Genomic DNA, 21415 nt, shown 5'->3' on the forward strand with positions numbered 1-21415 from the left:
TCCAGGTGTAACTCATCATACTCCAGGTTTAACTCATCATACTCCAGGTTTAACTCATCACACTCCAGGTGTAACTCATCATACTCCAGGTTTAACTCATCATACTCCAGGTGTAACTCATCATACTCCAGGTTTAACTCATCATACTCCAGGTTTAACTCATCACACTCAGGTTTAACTCATCATACTCCAGGTTTAACTCATCACACTCAGGTTTAACTCATCATACTCCAGGTTTAACTCATCACACTCAGGTTTAACTCATATTCCACGATTTATCCAAAATTAATCAAGCGGTTACGAATAATATTGAACTTTACCGTACGCAAAGGCTGTTATCGCACATAACCGGAGTGACGTTACCGCAAACATTATAGTTATCGTACTCCTATGGGTACGACTACAGTAAAACATCGTACTTGTAGGTCACATTACTGTGCTCTTAAATATACGACACAACTGTTACCTTACGACGAAGCAGTCATCGTACATCAAAGGTTCCAGCCAAAGTATAAACCGGTCATCTCACAACGGTGAGGCATCGTACCAGCACGTCATATTAACGTACTCTGAGAGTACGACACAGTGGTAAGATATAATCACACGAACCCACCACCAGACACACACAAATTGTCCACAAAATTATACCTTGAGGAAAAGACGCGCTACTTCAGAGTATATAGAATATTTATATATATATATATATATATATATATATATATATATATATATATATATATATATATATATATATATATATATATATATGTCAGAAAAACGTTAAAAATAGATGGTCAGGTAAACACTGCTACTACTGATATAATAATAATAATAATAATAATAATAATAATAATAATAATAATAATGTGGCCCCAGTGTCTACCGTCACGTCCTGACATTAAGGCCCTGTTAACGAGCTCATCAACCAATAACCACACAGGTAATTAACATCAGGAGGGTCATCACTATTCTGGCTTGGGGGGGGGGGGGTGTTACAGGACGTCAACACCACACTGTGGCACACGTAGTGCAATGTGAAGGACCACCACTTGTGTCTGTAGTGTACAGTTAATATTACCAGAGGATGACTCTCTATGGCAGCGTTCAACTCTCTTATATATATATATATATATATATATATATATATATATATATATATATATATATATATATATATATATATATATATATTATCCCTGGGGATAGGGGAGAAAGAATACTTGCCACGTATTCCCTGCGTGTCGTAGAAGGCGACTAAAAGGGGAGGAAGCGGGTGGCTGGAAATCCTTCCCTCTCGTTTTTTTTTCTTTTCTTAATTTTCCAAAAGAAGGAACAGAGAAGGGGGCCAGGTGAGGATATTCCCTCAAAGGCCCAGTCCTCTGTTCCTAACGCTACCTTGTTAATGCGGGCAATGGCGAATTGTATGAAAGATATATATATATATATATATATATATATATATATATATATATATATATATATATATATATATATATATATACAAGAAATCCTTCGGGAAATGGAACAGGAAAAGTTCCCAAGTGCACTTTCGTGTAATGATCACATCATCAGGGGAGGTAGAAGTATCAGATAGAAGACGTACAATGGGTGACGCTTGTTTACCAAGGGCGTCTTAGCTACGTCTCTTCCTCGTATATCAACTAATTGTTCTACGTCTTCTATCTCATTCTTGTATCTCCCCTGACGATGTGGTCATTACACGAAAGTGCACTTGGGAACTTATCCTGTTCCATTTCCCGAAGAGTTTCTTGCACGTACTATGTCATGCGCACCACTGTGACCTAATAATATATATACATTATATATATATATATATATATATATATATATATATATATATATATATATATATATATATATATATATATATATGCCTGGGGTAGCCGAGGGCGAAGGACGTCAGAATACGGTCACCCAGAGGGTGAGTGAGAGAGACTTTCTATGGCAGTGGTGTGTGGGGGTGGGTGGTGTGTGGTGTGTGGGGTGTGTGTGGGGGGGTGTGTGGTGTGTGGGTGTAGTGTTTGTGTGCGTGGGTGTGTGGGGGTGTGTGAAGGTGTGTGTGGGGGGGTATGTGGTGTGTGGGGTGTGTGGGAGTGTGTAGTGTGTGTGTGTGTCATGGCCGTGGCGGTGTGTGTCTCCCTCCCCCACACCGGCCGTTATCACCCTAAACATTTCTCGGCCAAGTGGGTCAGGACGCGCCCGGCCCGGCCTGGGGAGGTAAGAGGGGAGATCTTGCATGACAGTTTCGATGTATCAGTAAACCGTAGCGACTTTCCCGCCACCACCGCCGGAGGAGGAGGAAGATGATGTAGTAGCAGTCACGGGGGACCGCCTCCCTCATGACTGGCCATTGTTCACCAGTTGCAGTTTCCACTTTCTCTCTCCCGCTCCCCGCTCCCGCCTCCCCATGTTTCCTGCACGGTACGGGAGCAGATAATCTTGTGGCGGGAAAGTAAGCTTCCCACACTATATATATATATATATATATATCTTTCTTTCATACTATTCGCCATTTCCCGCATTAGCAAGGTAGCGTTAAGAACAGAGGACTGGGCCTTTGAGGGAATATCCTCACCTGGCCCCCTTCTCTGTTCCTTCTTTTGGAAAATTAAAAAAAAAAAAACGAGAGGGGAGGATTTCCAGCCCCCCGCTCCCTCCCCTTTTAGTCCCTTCAACGACACGCAGGGAATACGTGGCAAGTATTCTTAATCCCCTATCCCCAGGGATATATATATATATATATATATATATATATATATATATTCTACTTTGGGAGCCTTGAAAAATGTGTGGAAGTCGAGAACATTATCCCGGAAAGCAAAAATGGGTATGTTTGAAGGAATAGTAGTTCCAACAATGTTGTATGGTTGCGAGGCGTGGGCTATGGATAGAGTTGTGCGCAGGAGGATGGATGTGCTGGAAATGAGATGTTTGAGGACAATGTGTGGTGTGAGGTGGTTTGATCGAGTAAGTAACGTAAGGGTAAGAGAGATGTGTGGAAATAAAAAGAGCGTGGTTGAGAGAGCAGAAGAGGGTGTTTTGAAGTGGTTTGGGCACATGGAGAGAATGAGTGAGGAAAGATTGACCAAGAGGATATATGTGTCGGAGGTGGAGGGAACGAGGAGAAGAGGGAGACCAAATTGGAGGTGGAAAGATGGAGTGAAAAGGATTTTGTGTGATCGGGGCCTGAACATGCAGGAGGGTGAAAGGAGGGCAAGGAATAGAGTGAATTGGAGCGATGTGGTATACAGGGGTTGACGTGCTGTCAGTGGATTGAATCAAGGCATGTGAAGCGTCTGGGGTAAACCATGGAAAGCTGTGTAGGTATGTATATTTGCGTGTGTGGACGTGTGTATGTACATGTGTATGGGGGGGGTTGGGCCATTTCTTTCGTCTGTTTCCTTGCGCTACCTCGCAAACGCGGGAGACAGCGACAAAGTATAAAAAAAAAAAAAAAAAAAAAAAAAAAAAAAAATATATATATATATATATATATATATATATATATATATATATATATATATTTGAGTGAGTGCTCAAATTACAGAGGTATAAGTTTGTTGAGTATTCCTGGTAAATCATATGGGAGGGTATTGATTGAGAGGGTGAAGGCATGTACAGAGCATCAGATTGGGGAAGAGCAGTGTGGTTTCAGAAGTGGTAGAGGATGTGTGGATCAGGTGTTTGCTTTGAAGAATGTATGTGAGAAATACTTAGAAAAGCAAATGGATTTGTATGTAGCATTTATGGATCTGGAGAAGGCATATGATAGAGTTGATAGAGATGCTCTGTGGAAGGTATTAAGAATATATGGTGTGGGAGGAAAGTTGTTAGAAGCAGTGAAAAGTTTTTATCGAGGATGTAAGGCATGTGTACGTGTAGGAAGAGAGGAAAGTGATTGGTTCTCAGTGAATGTAGGTTTGCGGCAGGGGTGTGTGATGTCTCCATGGTTGTTTAATTTGTTTATGGATGGGGTTGTTAGGGAGGTGAATGCAAGAGTTTTGGAAAGAGGGGCAAGTATGAAGTCTGTTGGGGATGAGAGAGCTTGGGAAGTGAGTCAGTTGTTGTTCGCTGATGATACAGCGCTGGTGGCTGATTCATGTGAGAAACTGCAGAAGCTGGTGACTGAGTTTGGTAAAGTGTGTGGAAGAAGAAAGTTAAGAGTAAATGTGAATAAGAGCAAGGTTATTAGGTACAGTAGGGTTGAGGGTCAAGTCAATTGGGAGGTGAGTTTGAATGGAGAAAAACTGGAGGAAGTAAAGTGTTTTAGATATCTGGGAGTGGATCTGGCAGCGGATGGAACCATGGAAGCGGAAGTGGATCATAGGGTGGGGGAGGGGGCGAAAATTCTGGGGGCCTTGAAGAATGTGTGGAAGTCGAGAACATTATCTCGGAAAGCAAAAATGGGTATGTTTGAAGGAATAGTGGTTCCAACAATGTTGTATGGTTGCGAGGCGTGGGCTATGGATAGAGTTGTGCGCAGGAGGATGGATGTGCTGGAAATGAGATGTTTGAGGACAATGTGTGGTGTGAGGTGGTTTGATCGAGTGAGTAACGTAAGGGTAAGAGAGATGTGTGGAAATAAAAAGAGCGTGGTTGAGAGAGCAGAAGAGGGTGTTTTGAAGTGGTTTGGGCACATGGAGAGAATGAGTGAGGAAAGATTGACCAAGAGGATATATGTGTCGGAGGTGGAGGGAACGAGGAGAAGAGGGAGACCAAATTGGAGGTGGAAAGATGGAGTGAAAAAGATTTTGTGTGATCGGGGCCTGAACATGCAGGAGGTGAAAGGAGGGCAAGGAATAGAGTGAATTGGAGCGATGTGGTATACCGGGGTTGACGTGCTTTCAGTGGATTGAATCAAGGCATGTGAAGCGTCTGGGGTAAACCATGGAAAGCTGTGTAGGTATGTATATTTGCGTGTGTGGACGTATGTATATACATGTGTATGGGGGGGGGGGTTGGGCCATTTCTTTCGTCTGTTTCCTTGCGCTACCTCGCAGACGCGGGAGACAGCGACAGAGTAAAAAAAAAAAAAATATATAAATATATATATATATATATATATATATATATATATATATATATATATATATATATACTGAGCCCGCCTTCCATGAGGCTTTCAACGTACATGATCCACCAGCAAGGGAAGGGGAGATAGATAGATAGATAGATAGATATATAGAGATAGAGAAAAAATTCTACAGATTAATGAATACATCTTCTGCTCATATATTATGAGAAGTTTATTTATATATATATATATATATATATATATATATATATATATATATATATATATATATATATATATATATATATATATATTCAACGTTATGCTAATACCACTTCTAATTATATAATAAAAATAATAATAATAAACATTTTTCAATTGCAAGTGTAAATAAATGGGTGGTTGTTAATTGATAACCTAACGAAGCCATTAAGTCAGCCATCATCAATGCTGCAGTTCACAACGAAGCGCATGATTTGAGAAAACGAGGTTTGGGAATGTTTCGCACATGAAAGGAAAACGGGATACGGGCGGGCGCAACGCAGGAAGACAAAGACATTAAACTAGGAATATATTGAAAAGAAATCAATATAACAAACTCACTGGATTCAACATCAAGCAGACATGCGGTACAAACACCAGAGAATTCAGACAAAAGTAAACAAACAAACACAACAGCCTAATAAAATGAAAATATAAAAAACACGCATGACAATGAAACTATACATCACAAACACGACTGATAATGAAACTATACAACAAAAACACACCTGACAATGAAACTATACATCACAAACACGACTGATAATGAAACTATACAACAAAAACACGCCTGACAATGAAACTATACATCACAAACACGACTGATAATGAAACTATACAACAAAAACACGCCTGACAATGAAACTATACATCACAAACACGACTGATAATGAAACTATACAACAAAAACACGCCTGACAATGAAACTATACATCACAAACACGACTGATAATGAAACTATACAACAAAAACACGCCTGACAATGAAACTATACATCACAAACACGACTGATAATGAAACTATACAACAAAAACACGCCTGACAATGAAACTATACATCACAAACACGACTGATAATGAAACTATACAACAAAAACACACCTGACAATGAAACTATACATCACAAACACGACTGATAATGAAACTATACAACAAAAACACGCCTAACAACGAAAATATGGAACAAAAACAAGCCTTACAATGAAGATATAAACAAAAACACGCCTGACAATGAAACTATACATCACAAACACGACTGATAATGAAACTATACAACAAAAACACGCCTGACAATGAAACTATACATCACAAACACGCCTGATAATGAAACTATACAACAAAAACACACCTGACAATGAAACTATACATCACAAACACGCTTGATAATGAAACTATACAACAAAAACACGCCTAACAACGAAAATATGGAACAAAAACACGCCTTACAATGAAGATATAAACAAAAACACGCCTGACAATGAAACTATACATCACAAACACGACTGATAATGAAACTATACAACAAAAACACGCCTGACAATGAAACTATACATCACAAACACGACTGATAATGAAACTATACAACAAAAACACGCCTGACAATGAATCTATACATCACAAACACGACTGATAATGAAACTATACAACAAAAACACGCCTGACAATGAAACTATACATCACAAACACGCTTGATAATGAAAATATACAACAAAAACACGCCTGACAATGAAACTATACATCACAAACACGACTGATAATGAAAATATACACAAAAACACTCCTGACAATGAAACTATACATCACAAACACGACTGATAATGAAAATATACACAAAAACACTCCTGACAATGAAACTATACATCACAAACACGCCTGATAATGAAACTATACAACAAAAACACTCCTGACAATGAAACTATACATCACAAACACGCTTGATAATGAAAATATAAAACAAAAACACGCCTGGCAATGAAACTATACATCACAAACACGCTTGATAATGAAAATATACAACAAAAACACGCCTGACAATGAAACTATACATCACAAACACGACTGATAATGAAAATATACACAAAAACACTCCTGACAATGAAACTATACATCACAAACACGACTGATAATGAAAATATACAACAAAAACACACGTGGCAATGAAACTATACATCACAAACACGTCTCACAATGAAACTATACATCACAAACACGCCTGACATTCAAAAACATGGAACAAAAACACGCCTTACAATGAAAATATACACAAAAACACGCCTGACAATGAAACTATACATCACAAACACGCCTGATAATAGAAATATACAACAAAAACACTCCTGACAATGAAACTATACATCACAAACACGACTGATAATGAAAATATACAACAAAAACACTCCTGACAATGAAACTATACATCACAAACACGCCTGACAACGAAAATATAAAAACAAACAAAATAGTTAACGTGGAATTAAAAACAAGAATTGAAAACATCCCAAAACAGGCTTAACACACTCGCTGAAACACACACAACAGGCTTAACACACTCGCTGAAACACACACAACAGGCTTAACACACTGGCTGAAACACATACAACAGGCTTAACACACTGGCTGAAACACACACAACAGGCTTAACACACTCGCTGAAACACACACAACAGGCTTAACACACTCGCTGAAACACATACAACAGGCTTAACACACTGGCTGAAACACATACAACAGGCTTAACACACTCGCTGAAACACACACAACAGGCTTAACACACTCGCTGAAACACACACAACAGGCTTAACACACTCGCTGAAACACACACAACAGGCTTAACACACTGGCTGAAACACATACAACAGGCTTAACACACTCGCTGAAACACATACAACAGGCTTAACACACTGGCTGAAACACATACAACAGGCTTAACACACTCGCTGAAACACACACAACAGGCTTAACACACTCGCTGAAACACACACAACAGGCTTAACACACTGGCTGAAACACATACAACAGGCTTAACACACTGGCTGAAACACATACAACAGGCTTAACACACTCGCTGAAACACATACAACAGGCTTAACACACTCGCTGAAACACATACAACAGGCTTAACACACTCGCTGAAACACATACAACAGGCTTAACACACTCGCTGAAACACAAACAGTCTAAACACACTCGCTGAAACACATACAAGACTTAATACACTGGCTGAAACACACGTCTTAACACACTCGCTAAAACTACACACAAGTCTTAACACACTCGCTGAAGCACACACGTCTTAACACACTCGCTGAAACATAAAAACCGTTTGTTCAACATAAGAATCAGTATACAAATCTATTCTTCAAACACTACAATCAACAAGAAACATTCTATTAAACACCATAAGAACATCCTACATCTGGCCACACGAACTGTCCCCTAAATAAAGGAAGGAAATATTCCTTAAAACCAGGAAATTATATATATATATATATATATATATATATATATATATATATATATATATATATATATATATATATATATATATATATATATATATATATATATTTGCGTGTGTGGACGTGTATGTATATACATGTGTATGGGGGTGGGTTGGGCTATTTCTTTCGTCTGTTTCCTTGCGCTACCTCGCAAACGCGGGAGACAGCAAAAAAAAAAAAAAAAAAAATATATATATATATATATATATAATATATATATATATATATATATATATATATATATATATATATATATATATATATATATATATATATATATATATATATATATAAATCAATTTTGCACGTCAGGAGGAATTCACTTTTTTTCGTAATTGGTGTAAAAAATATTTCTCGTTTCCCATTTTCTATGTCCGTTACATCTGGTGTTTTGCTTGTTGGTGGGAACCGTTCTCACGTTTTCTGTTGATGTTACATTTCTGGTTTACTGTTATGGTTGGTGTTTGTGTGTCTGTACCCCGGTGTTCCAAGGGTAGGGAGGTTACCAACTTTCCCGGTGGCTACTCTTCCATTCCCTCAAACCAGTGGAACGGACCGAGCCTGTCCCATCCCACGCTGTGGAATGAACCATATTCAGTGGAACGGACCGAGCCTGTCCCATCCCACGCTGTGGAATGAACCATGTTCAGTGGAACGGACCGAGCCTGTCCCATCCCACGCTGTGGAATGAACCATGTTCAGTGGAACGGGACCGAGCCTGTCCCATCCCACGCTGTGGAATGAACCATGTTCAGTGGAACGGACCGAGCCTGTCCCATCCCACGCTGTGGAATGAACCATGTTCAGTGGAACGGACCGAGCCTGTCCCATCCCACGCTGTGGAATGAACCATGTTCAGTGGAACGGACCGAGCCTGTCCCATCCCACGCTGTGGAATGAACCATATTCAGTGGAACGGACCGAGCCTGTCCCATCCCACGCTGTGGAATGAACCATGTTCAGTGGAACGGACCGAGCCTGTCCCATCCCACGCTGTGGAATGAACCATGTTCAGTGGAACGGACCGAGCCTGTCCCATCCCACGCTGTGGAATGAACCATATTCAGTGGAACGGACCGAGCCTGTCCCATCCCACGCTGTGGAATGAACCATGTTCAGTGGAACGGACCGAGCCTGTCCCATCCCACGCTGTGGAATGAACCATATTCAGTGGAACGGACCGAGCCTGTCCCATCCCACGCTGTGGAATGAACCATGTTCAGTGGAACGGACCGAGCCTGTCCCATCCCACGCTGTGGAATGAACCATATTCAGTGGAACGGACCGAGCCTGTCCCATCCCACGCTGTGGAATGAACCATGTTCAGTGGAACGGACCGAGCCTGTCCCATCCCACGCTGTGGAATGAACCATATTCAGTGGAACGGACCGAGCCTGTCCCATCCCACGCTGTGGAATGAACCATGTTCAGTGGAACGGACCGAGCCTGTCCCATCCCACGCTGTGGAATGAACCATGTTCAGTGGAACGGGACCGAGCCTGTCCCATCCCACGCTGTGGAATGAACCATGTTCAGTGGAACGGACCGAGCCTGTCCCATCCCACGCTGTGGAATGAACCATGTTCAGTGGAACGGACCGAGCCTGTCCCATCCCACGCTGTGGAATGAACCATGTTCAGTGGAACGGACCGAGCCTGTCCCATCCCACGCTGTGGAATGAACCATGTTCAGTGGAACGGACCGAGCCTGTCCCATCCCACGCTGTGGAATGAACCATGTTCAGTGGAACGGGACCGAGCCTGTCCCATCCCACGCTGTGGAATGAACATTAAGTGGAACGGACCGAGCCTGTCCATCCCACGCTGTGGAATGAACCATGTAGGGAACGGACCGAGCCTGTCCCATCCCACGCTGTGGAATGAACCATGTTCAGTGGAACGGACCGAGCCTGTCCCATCCCACGCTGTGGAATGAACCATGTTCAGTGGAACGGGACCGAGCCTATCCCATCCCACGCTGTGGAATGAACCATATTCAGTGGAACGGACCGAGCCTGTCCCATCCCACGCTGTGGAATGAACCATGTTCAGTGGAACGGACCGAGCCTGTCCCATCCCACGCTGTGGAATGAACCATGTTCAGTGGAACGGGACCGAACCTGTCCCATCCCACGCTGTGGAATGAACCATGTTCAGTGGAACGGGACCGAACCTGTCCCATCCCACGCTGTGGAATGAACCACGTTGCTTACGGCCATTGAACCCCCCTTCCCCCCGGGGGGCCCCCGACCACAAGGCCCCCAGGGAGAGAGAGAGAGAGAGAGAGAGAGAGAGAGAGAGAGAGAGAGAGAGACTCATTCATACGTGCAGTGTAAATACTCGCCCCCCCCACACAGCTCCTAATCCCCCTACCCCCCCCCTTGTGGGGGGGTTAATTATCTCCCCAGGCTGGACAGGGCCGGGAGAGAGAGAGAGAGAGAGAGAAGGCCATCGAGCGGCGGAAGTCGTGTGCCTACATCACACCACACGAGGTAATTAGGTCGTTAGGGGGGGGGGGGGGGGGGGACCGTGGTTAAGTAATTCGCCTCTGGTGCCACGTGACCGAAGATGGCAGAGAGAGAGAGAGAGAGAGAGAGAGAGAGAGAGAGAGAGAGAGAGAGAGAGAGAGTGTGTCTTAACAACTCATGGCACAAAACTGTTGTGGATAAAAACACGATGACCAATAGTGAAGGGAGTGTGTGTGTGGGGGGGGGGGGGGGCCAAGTAACTTTGTACCCCATGATAAAGTCCCTCTCAGATGGGGGTGGGGGGGTGGGGGGGGGGCACTGTTGCTCACCGTGACGCACTCACTGGCCGCCCACGTTCGAGTGTCTAGGTTCGAATCCCGGTCGCATCAGATGGTACACGTTCGACCCTAGATGTTCATCCTCCTCCTAGATTTGGACGATGAATTAGGAACCTGACTCAGGTTTATATATATATATATATATATATATATATATATATATATATATATATATATATATATATATATATATATATATAATGGTTTACCAAATGGCGTCCTAGCTACGTGTCGTCGTTGTATATCAACTGACTATTTCTTTCTTGTGTCTCCCCTGATGATGTTATTACGGCACGAAAGTGCACTTGTGAACTTATCGTGTTTCATTTCCCCCGTGGACTCATTATATTTGATCAAGCGCTCAATTGTGGTCCTTTCCAATATATATATATATATATATATATATATATATATATATATATATATATATATATATATATATATATATATATATATATTTCCCACGTCGGCAAGGTAGCGCCAGGAAGATAACGGCCTCATTTCCACGCCTTCCCCTGCATGTAACTGTCATGTTTAACGCAATGAGACCAAATCGCACCCCCCCCCCCAACACACACACACACACACACACACACGGGAAAATAACAATAATCATGAATACGTCATCAACTGAAGATAAACATATTCAGTTACTAATGATGAAAAAAAATAATGCACGAGAAAAACAGACTTCATAATAACGCTACAGTTAAAATAAGACAGCACAAAGATGTATGAACGTCGAAAAAATAACGTCAAATTATTTGAGACAGACAGATCTACTAGCAACAGATGGTTAGGACACACACACACACACACACACATATATATATATATATATATATATATATATATATATATATATATATATACATATCCCTGGGGATAGGGGAGTAAGAATACTTGCCACGTATTCCCTGCGTGTCGTAGAAGGCGACTAAAAGGGGAGGGAGCGGGGGGCTGGAAATCCTCCCCTCTCGTTTATTTTCTTTTTCTTTTTCATTTTCCAAAGAAGGAACAGAGAAGGGGGCCAGGTGAGGATATTCCCTCAAAGGCCCAGTCCTCTGTTCTTAACGCTACCTCGCTGACGCGGGAAATGGCGAATAGTATGAAAGAAAAAAGATATATATATAAAATGTGCGTGTGTGTGTGTGTGTGTGTTCAACTCACAAAACCTGCTAAATAATCGAGCAAATAACAATAATTGTTAGTAAACTGCGTCGCGAGAATAATCTAAGATTATTACATTAAATTACATATCATTTATAACCAAAAATGAAACTTGGTTATGTTGCTGATGACGTCACCCGAGAAACACATAATCCTACGGTGGATTATGTGAACATGCGTGGCACAACGGATGACGAGGCACAACAGAATATTCAGGGGCAACAACAGATGAAGTACTGCAATTACAGGTAAGGTACATACAAACTACATAACAGGTGAAACTGAACAGGAGCAGCTGAAGTACAACAGTAACTGGTGAAGTACAACAGGGACAGGTGAAGTACAACAGTAACAGGTGAAGTACAACAGGGTCAGGTGAAGTACAACAGTAACAGGTGAAGTACAACAGGGACAGGTGAAGTACAACAGTAACTGGTGAAATACAACAGAGACAGGTGAAGTACAACAGTAACAGGTGAAGTACAACAGGGTCAGGTGAAGTACAACAGGGTCAGGTGAAGTACAACAGGGACAGGTGAAGTACAACAGTAACTGGTGAAGTACAACAGGGTCAAGTGAAGTACAACAGGGACAGGTGAAGTACAACAGGGACAGGTGAAGTACAACAGGGTCAGGTGAAGTACAACAGTAACAGGTGAAGTACAACAGGGTCAGGTGAAGTACAACAGTAACTGGTGAAGTACAACAGGGTCAGGTGAAGTACAACAGGGTCAGGTGAAGTACAACAGGGACAGGTGAAGTACAACAGGGTCAGGTGAAGTACAACAGTAACTGGTGAAATACAACAGTAACAGGTGAAGTACAACAGGGACAGTTGAAGTACAACAGGGACAGGTGAAGTACAACAGTAACAGGTGAAGTACAACAGGGACAGGTGAAGTACAACAGGGTCAGGTGAAGTACAACAGGGACAGGTGAAGTACAACAGGGACAGTTGAAGTACAACAGGGTCAGGTGAAGTACAACAGGGACAGGTGAAATACAACAGGGACAGGTGAAGTACAACAGGGACAGGTGAAGTACAACAGGGACAGTTGAAGTACAACAGGGTCAGGTGAAGTACAACAGGGACAGGTGAAGTACAACAGGGTCAGGTGAAGTACAACAGGGACAGGTGAAGTACAACAGTAACTGGTGAAGTACAACAGGGTCAAGTGAAGTACAACAGGGACAGGTGAAGTACAAGAGGGTCAGGTGAAGTACAACAGGGACAGGTGAAGTACAACAGGGTCAGATGAAGTACAACAGGGTCAGGTGAAGTACAACAGGGACAGGTGAAGTACAACAGGGTCAGGTGAAGTACAACAGGGTCAGGTGAAGTACAACAGTAACTGGTGAAGTACAACAGGGACAGGTGAAGTACAACAGGGACAGTTGAAGTACAACAGGGACAGGTGAAGTACAACAGTAACAGGTGAAGTACAACAGGGACAGGTGAAGTACAACAGGGTCAGGTGAAGTACAACAGTAACTGGTGAAGTACAACAGGGACAGTTGAAGTACAACACGGACAGTTGAAGTACAACAGGGACAGGTGAAGTACAACAGGGACAGTTGAAGTACAACAGGGTCAGGTGAAGTACAACAGGGTCAGGTGAAATACAACAGGGACAGGTGAAGTACAAGAGGGTCAGGTGAAGTACAACAGGGTCAGGTGAAATACAACAGGGACAGGTGAAGTACAACAGTAACTGGTGAAGTACAACAGGGTCAGGTGAAGTACAACAGGGACAGGTGAAGTACAAGAGGGTCAGGTGAAGTACAACAGGGACAGGTGAAGTACAACAGGGTCAGATGAAGTACAACAGGGTCAGGTGAAGTACAACAGGGACAGTTGAAGTACAACAGTAACTGGTGAAGTACAACAGGGTCAGGTGAAGTACAACAGGGACAGGTGAAGTACAACAGTAACTGGTGAAGTACAACAGGGTCAGGTGAAGTACAACAGGGACAGTTGAAGTACAACAAGGACAGATGAAGTACAAGAGGGTCAGGTGAAGTACAACAGGCACAGATGAAGTACAACAGGGTCAGGTGAAGTACAACAGGGTCAGGTGAAGTACAAGAGGGTTAGATGAAGTACAACAGGGTCAGGTGAAATACAAGAGGGTTAGATGAAGTACAACAGGGTCAGGTGAAATACAAGAGGGTTAGATGAAGTACAACAGGGTCAGGTGAAGTACAACAGGGACAGGTGAAGTACAACAGGGTCAGGTGAAGTACAACAGGGTCAGGTGAAATACAAGAGGGTTAGATGAAGTACAACAGGGTCAGGTGAAGTACAACAGGGTCAGGTGAAATACAAGAGGGTTAGATGAAGTACAACAGGGTCAGGTGAAGTACAACAGGGACAGGTGAAATACAAGAGGGTTAGATGAAGTACAACAGGGTCAGGTGAAGTACAACAGGGTCAGGTGAAATACAAGAGGGTTAGATGAAGTACAACAGGGTCAGGTGAAGTACAACAGGGACAGGTGAAGTACAACAGGGTCAGGTGAAATATAACAGGGACAGGTAAAGTACAACAGGGACAAGTGAAGTACAACAGAGAAAGATGAAGGACAACAGGAGCAACATAAAGTTAAAACGGACAATGTACAACAGATAAGGAACAGCTTAGAAATAACGGGTAATGTTCAACAGGCCGCTGCATCCACAATATATACGGTCAAAGGAATTAAAGTCCTGGTATAATAACGGGAATAAATTATATAAATAATAACAATTAAAGTGGTGGTGTTATATAAGGAATATATGATATAAATAATAACAATTAAAATTGTGGTGTTATAACGGGAATATATATAAATAATAACTATTAAAGTTGTGGTGTTATAGCGGGAATATATGATATAAATAATAACAAACAGGTGAAGAGAGATATCGGCATGAGGGACATCTGAAGTTTATCATGAACAACAGAACTACAACAGATGGGAAAAGGAATTGGCACAACAGATGAAGAACGTAAGCAACAGATAATGTTCAACGGGTATGAGGAGCGAGTACAACAGATGATGAACAAGCACACAACAGGAACGCGAACAATGCATGATGCACAACAGATCATGAGGTACAGTTGAAGTACAACTACTGAAGATGTTATTACAACAGGTGATTAAAAAGAACCGGCAACAGACGATGAACTGCTACAACAGTATAAACATAAGGTACGGTTACAAACAGAGGCGTAACAGAAAAACAGATGGGGTTAATTGCAATAACGGGAAACACAACGGGAAAACACGCACAACAGGAAAGGTGAGTATCATCGATAAACGGGAGTACAACAGGAACAGATGAGAATCACCGATAAACGGGAACATGAGAATCACCGATAAACGGGAGTATAACAGGAACAGGTGAGAATCACCGATAAACGGAAGTACAACAGGAACAGATGAGAACCACCGATAAACGGGAGTACAACGGGAAAAAAAACGCGACTCACCTGTCAACGGAGGAGCGGGCAACAGCATCTCAGTTTCCTATGCGAGTCCAGCCAGAGTTCTGTACATCACCAGTACACTTCCCTGTACAATCGTCCTCTCCCCCGGTACACAAGTACAATATCTCGATGATAAACCTTCCATATACAGTCTTCACAACTTACAATATGTCGAGGTTGTACAACTTACAATATGTCGAGGTTGTACAACTTACAATATGTCGAGGTTGTACAACTTACAATATGTCGAGGTTGTACAACTTACAATATGTCGAGGTTGTACAACTTACAATATGTCGAGGTTGTACGACTTACAATGTCTTTGTTGTACAACTTACAATGTCTTTGTTGTACAATTTACAATGTCTTTGTTGTGCAACTTATAAAATGTCTTGGTTGTACAACTTACAAAATGTCTTGGTTGTATAACTTAACAAAATGTCTTGATCGTACAACTTAAGAAAATGGTCAAGTTGTACAACTTAACAAAATGTCTGGGTTGTACAACTCAACAATGACTAGGTTGTACACCTTAAAATGTGTAAGTTGTGCAACTTAATGTCGACTGTACAACTTTTAAAGTCTTGGTTGTACAACTTAAAATGTCTAGGTGGTACGTTAAGGTTGTACAACTTCAATTGTCTGGGTTGTACACCTTAACAAAATGTCTGAGTTGTACACCTTAAAATGTCTGAGTTGTACACCTTAACAAAATGTCTGAGTTGTACACCTTAACAAAATGTCTGAGTTGTACACCTTAACAAAATGTCTGAGTTGTACACCTTAACAAAATGTCTGAGTTGTACACCTTAACAACAAAATGTCTGAGTTGTACACCTTAACAAAATGTCTGAGTTGTACACCTTAAGAAAATGTCTGAGTTGTACACCTTAACAAAATGTCTGAGTTGTACACCTTAACAACAAAATGTCTGAGTTGTACACCTTAACAAAATGTCTGAGTTGTACACCTTAACAACAAAATGTCTGAGTTGTACACCTTAACAAAATGTCTGAGTTGTACACCTTAACAAAATGTCTGAGTTGTACACCTTAACAACAAAATGTCTGAGTTGTACACCTTAACAAAATGTCTGAGTTGTACACCTTAACAACAAAATGTCTGAGTTGTACACCTTAACAAAATGTCTGAGTTGTACACCTTAACAAAATGTCTGAGTTGTACACCTTAACAACAAAATGTCTGAGTTGTACACCTTAACAAAATGTCTGAGTTGTACACCTTAACAAAATGTCTGAGTTGTACACCTTAACAACAAAATGTCTGAGTTGTACACCTTAACAAAATGTCTGAGTTGTACACCTTAACAAAATGTCTGAGTTGTACACCTTAACAACAAAATGTCTGAGTTGTACACCTTAACAAAATGTCTGAGTTGTACACCTTAACAAAATGTCTGAGTTGTACACCTTAACAAAATGTCTGAGTTGTACACCTTAACAAAATGTCTGAGTTGTACACCTTAACAACAAAATGTCTGAGTTGTACACCTTAACAAAATGTCTGAGTTGTACACCTTAACAAAATGTCTGAGTTGTACACCTTAACAACAAAATGTCTGAGTTGTACACCTTAACAACAAAATGTCTGAGTTGTTCCCCTTCCAGAACGTCTGTCTCCAGTTTGCAGCTACCACTGTCTCTCCCACTTACACATCTACTACCACTGTGGTGGAACTAGACATATTGGCTCGTTTGAACAGTTCACATTCATTATTCAACTCGAGACTTTGTGGGTTATCAACTTCTCACACTTTCTTGGGTAATTTCCACCTTGCAAGAATTTTTTTTTTAAGGTCAATAACCACGTTTCTGCAGTCCAGGGATCGCTGCGCATGGATCATCGTAGTCCTGCGTTCGTTGTCATCGACACGACCTACTCGAAAATAATGACGGATGATTTTAAATGGCGACGTGAAGATAATTTAAAAGGCCCGCGTGTCGTGAGTGCGGAGCGACAGAGCGGACGACCTCCTCCGTCTGCGGGTGAAGAGGCACTGCCGACGCCAGCTGGAGGCAGCCTGGACTGGAGGACTTCCAGTGTTGCCGACAAGGTTGTCTCTCTCCCCGCGACCAGTTTGTTGACATTGTCGGCGGCGACGCCGTCTGGCCCGGTCACTCGGGTCGTGACGATTGACTGTCGTACATCCTAGACGCAACTGATACGTATGTCGTCACATAACTGACGCACCTTTACGATGAACACGTACGCAAAACTTACACATAACGTGTGATGAACACAGTCAGTTCCAAAGTGTTCTGGCACTGGAAGACAACGTAGCCACAACAGTAAATATAACACATACGGACGAAGTCTAAAAAAACATCGAAATGTCTGCTAATAACATGAAGTGAATATTAAGAAGTTTTAACCCCTACAAGGTTCATGGTCGTCATGTAATGTGGCCACATGAGCCGGACATGTGTGATGGAAGCTGGAACACAGTCCAAGATGTCGCTGGAGAAAGGCCAAGATGGCAAGGGAGTGGGAAAGGGCACAGGTCATCCCTGTCTATAAGAAAGGAGACGGGGAAAACACGCTGTCGAACATCGTCTGTAAGGCGCTGGGAAAGTCGATAGTTAGACAGGAAATGAATGACTTCCTGTATGACGTAAGGCAGAAAGAACACGGTGTCTGGGAAAGATTATCAACAACGAACCTCTTTGACTTCTAAGAGAGTGAGTTCAAGTCTTAGACAAGAAGGGAAGGCCGAGTGGATCGCTTGTATGTGAAGTGCTGGAGGGTATTTTACGCTGCATTGTATGGAATGACTAATTACAGTCTGACCACCAAACATGACTAAGAAGGGGAGCTCCTTCCCTTGGTAGATGGGTACAAAGAAAACATGTCTACCTTCTCGAAATGAGATGACCAGCGGAGTGCCAAAGGGTCCTGGTCTGGGACCATTACTCTTCTTGATCTGTATATAAGACTTGCCTGAAGGTATGGACTCCAAAGTTGGTCTAATACGTTATGAATATATCAATGAATGAAAAGCTTTCAATATATATATATATATATATATATATATATATATATATATATATATATATATATTTTTTTTTTTTTTTTTTTGCTTTGTCGCTGTCTCCCGCGTTTGCGAGGTAGCGCAAGGAAACAGACGAAAGAAATGGCCCAACCCGCCCCCATACACATGTATATACATACGTCCACACACGCAAATATACATACCTACACAGCTTTCCATGGTTTACCCCAGACGCTTCACATGCCCCGATTCAATCCACTGACAGCACGTCAACCCCGGTATACCACATCGCTCCAATTCACTCTATTCCTTGCCCTCCTTTCACCCTCCTGCATGTTCAGGCCCCGATCACACAAAATCTTTTTCACTCCATCTTTCCACCTCCAATTTGGTCTCCCTCTTCTCCTCGTTCCCTCCACCTCCGACACATATATCCTCTTGGTCAATCTTTCCTCACTCATTCTCTCCATGTGCCCAAACCATTTCAAAACACCCTCTTCTGCTCTCTCAACCACGCTCTTTTTATTTCCACACATCTCTCTTACCCTTACGTTACTTACTCGATCAAACCACCTCACACCACACACCGTCCTCAAACATCTCATTTCCAGCACATCCATCCTCCTGCGCACAACTCCATCCATATATATATATATATATATATATATATATATATATATATATATATATATATATATATATATTTCCTTTTTTTTTTACCAGTGGGGAAAGGTATGCGTGCCGGACGAGAGGGAAGCTCAAGGTGGGTCTGGGTCAATGATGCTTGATACGTATCATGTGAGTGAGGGTCTTGGGACTGGAGGGGGAAGTGGGAGGGGCATGAGAGGTGAAACAGTTGCTGTTTGCAGATGATATGCCTCTGGTGGCACTTGTTTGCAGATGATATGCCTCTGGTAGCACTTGTTTACGGATGATATGCCTCTGATGCCACTTGTCTGCAGATATGCCACTGGTGGCACTTATTTACAGATGATAAGCCTCTGGTGGCACTTGTTTGCAGATGATATGCCTCTGATCGCACTTGTTTGCAGATGATATGCCTCTGCTGGCACTTGTTTGCAAATATGCCTCTAGTGGCACTTGTTTGCAGATATGCCACTGGTGGCACTTATTTACAGATGATAAGCCTCTAGTGGCACTTGTTTGCAGATGACATGCCTCTGGTGGCACTTGTTTGTAGATAATATACCTCTAGTGGCACTTGTTTGCACATGATATGCCTCTGGTGGCACTCAGGGAGTAACTCGCAAAGCTTGTGACAGTTTGAAAATGGGAAATGGTCGAGTATATATATATATCCCTGGGGATAGGGAAGAAAGAATACTTCCCACGTATTCCTTGCGTGTCGTAAAAGGCAACTGAAAGGGGAGGGAGCGGGGGGCTGGAAATCCTCCCCTCTCTTTTTTTTTTTCCAAAAGAAGGAACAGAGAAGGGGGCCAGGTGAGGATAGTCCCTAGAAGGCTCAGTCCTCTGTTCTTAATGCTACCTCGCTAACGCAGGAAATGGCGGATAGTATGAAAAATATATATATATGGATAGGGGAGAAAGAATACTTCCCACGTATTCCCTGCGCGTTGTAGAAGGCGACTAAAAGGGAAGGGAGCGGGGGGTTGGAAATCCTCCCCTCTCGATTTTTTTTATTTCTCCAAAAGAAGGATAAGAGTGAGTGCTCAAATTACAGAGGTATAAGTTTATTGAGTATTCCTGGTAAATTATATGGGAGGGTATTGATTGAGAGGGTGAAGGCATGTACAGAGCATCAGACTGGGGAAGAGCAGTGTGGTTTCAGAAGTGGTAGAGGATGTGTGGATCAGGTGTTTGCTTTGAAGAATGTATGTGAGAAATACTTAGAAAAGCAAATGGATTTGTATGTAGCATTTATGGATCTGGAGAAGGCATATGATAGAGTTGATAGAGATGCTCTGTGGAAGGTATTAAGAATATATGGTGTGGGAGGCAAGTTGTTAGAAGCAGTGAAAAGTTTTTATCGAGGATGTAAGGCATGTGTACGTGTAGGAAGAGAGGAAAGTGATTGGTTCTCAGTGAATGTAGGTTTGCGGCAGGGGTGTGTGATGTCTCCATGGTTGTTTAATTTGTTTATGGATGGGGTTGTTAGGGAGGTGAATGCAAGAGTTTTGGAAAGAGGGGCAAGTATGAGGTCTGTTGGGGATGAGAGAGCTTGGGAAGTGAGTCAGTTGTTGTTTGCTGATGATACAGCGCTGGTGGCTGATTCATGTGAGAAACTGCAGAAGCTGGTGACTGAGTTTGGTAAAGTGTGTGAAAGAAGAAAGTTAAGAGTAAATGTGAATAAGAGCAAGGTTATTAGGTACAGTAGGGTTGAGGGTCAAGTCAATTGGGAGGTGA

The 21415-nt window shown here is 42.1% G+C and overlaps 1 protein-coding gene across 1 annotated transcript in view; it reads right to left on the reverse strand.

The window, feature by feature from the left end:
- LOC139764869 (uncharacterized) overlaps positions 1–16748 on the reverse strand; it is a 128109-nt gene extending 111361 nt beyond the window's left edge. Inside the window, exon 1 of the mRNA XM_071691897.1 lies at positions 16024–16748. Coding sequence (XP_071547998.1) covers positions 16024–16051 — 28 coding nt within the window. The 5' untranslated portion in view covers positions 16052–16748. The remainder of the gene's footprint in view (positions 1–16023) is intronic.
- Positions 16749–21415: the final 4667 nt, after the last annotated feature.

The sequence above is a fragment of the Panulirus ornatus genome, chromosome 51, assembly GCF_036320965.1.
Source record: "Panulirus ornatus isolate Po-2019 chromosome 51, ASM3632096v1, whole genome shotgun sequence".
NCBI lineage: Eukaryota > Metazoa > Arthropoda > Malacostraca > Decapoda > Palinuridae > Panulirus > Panulirus ornatus.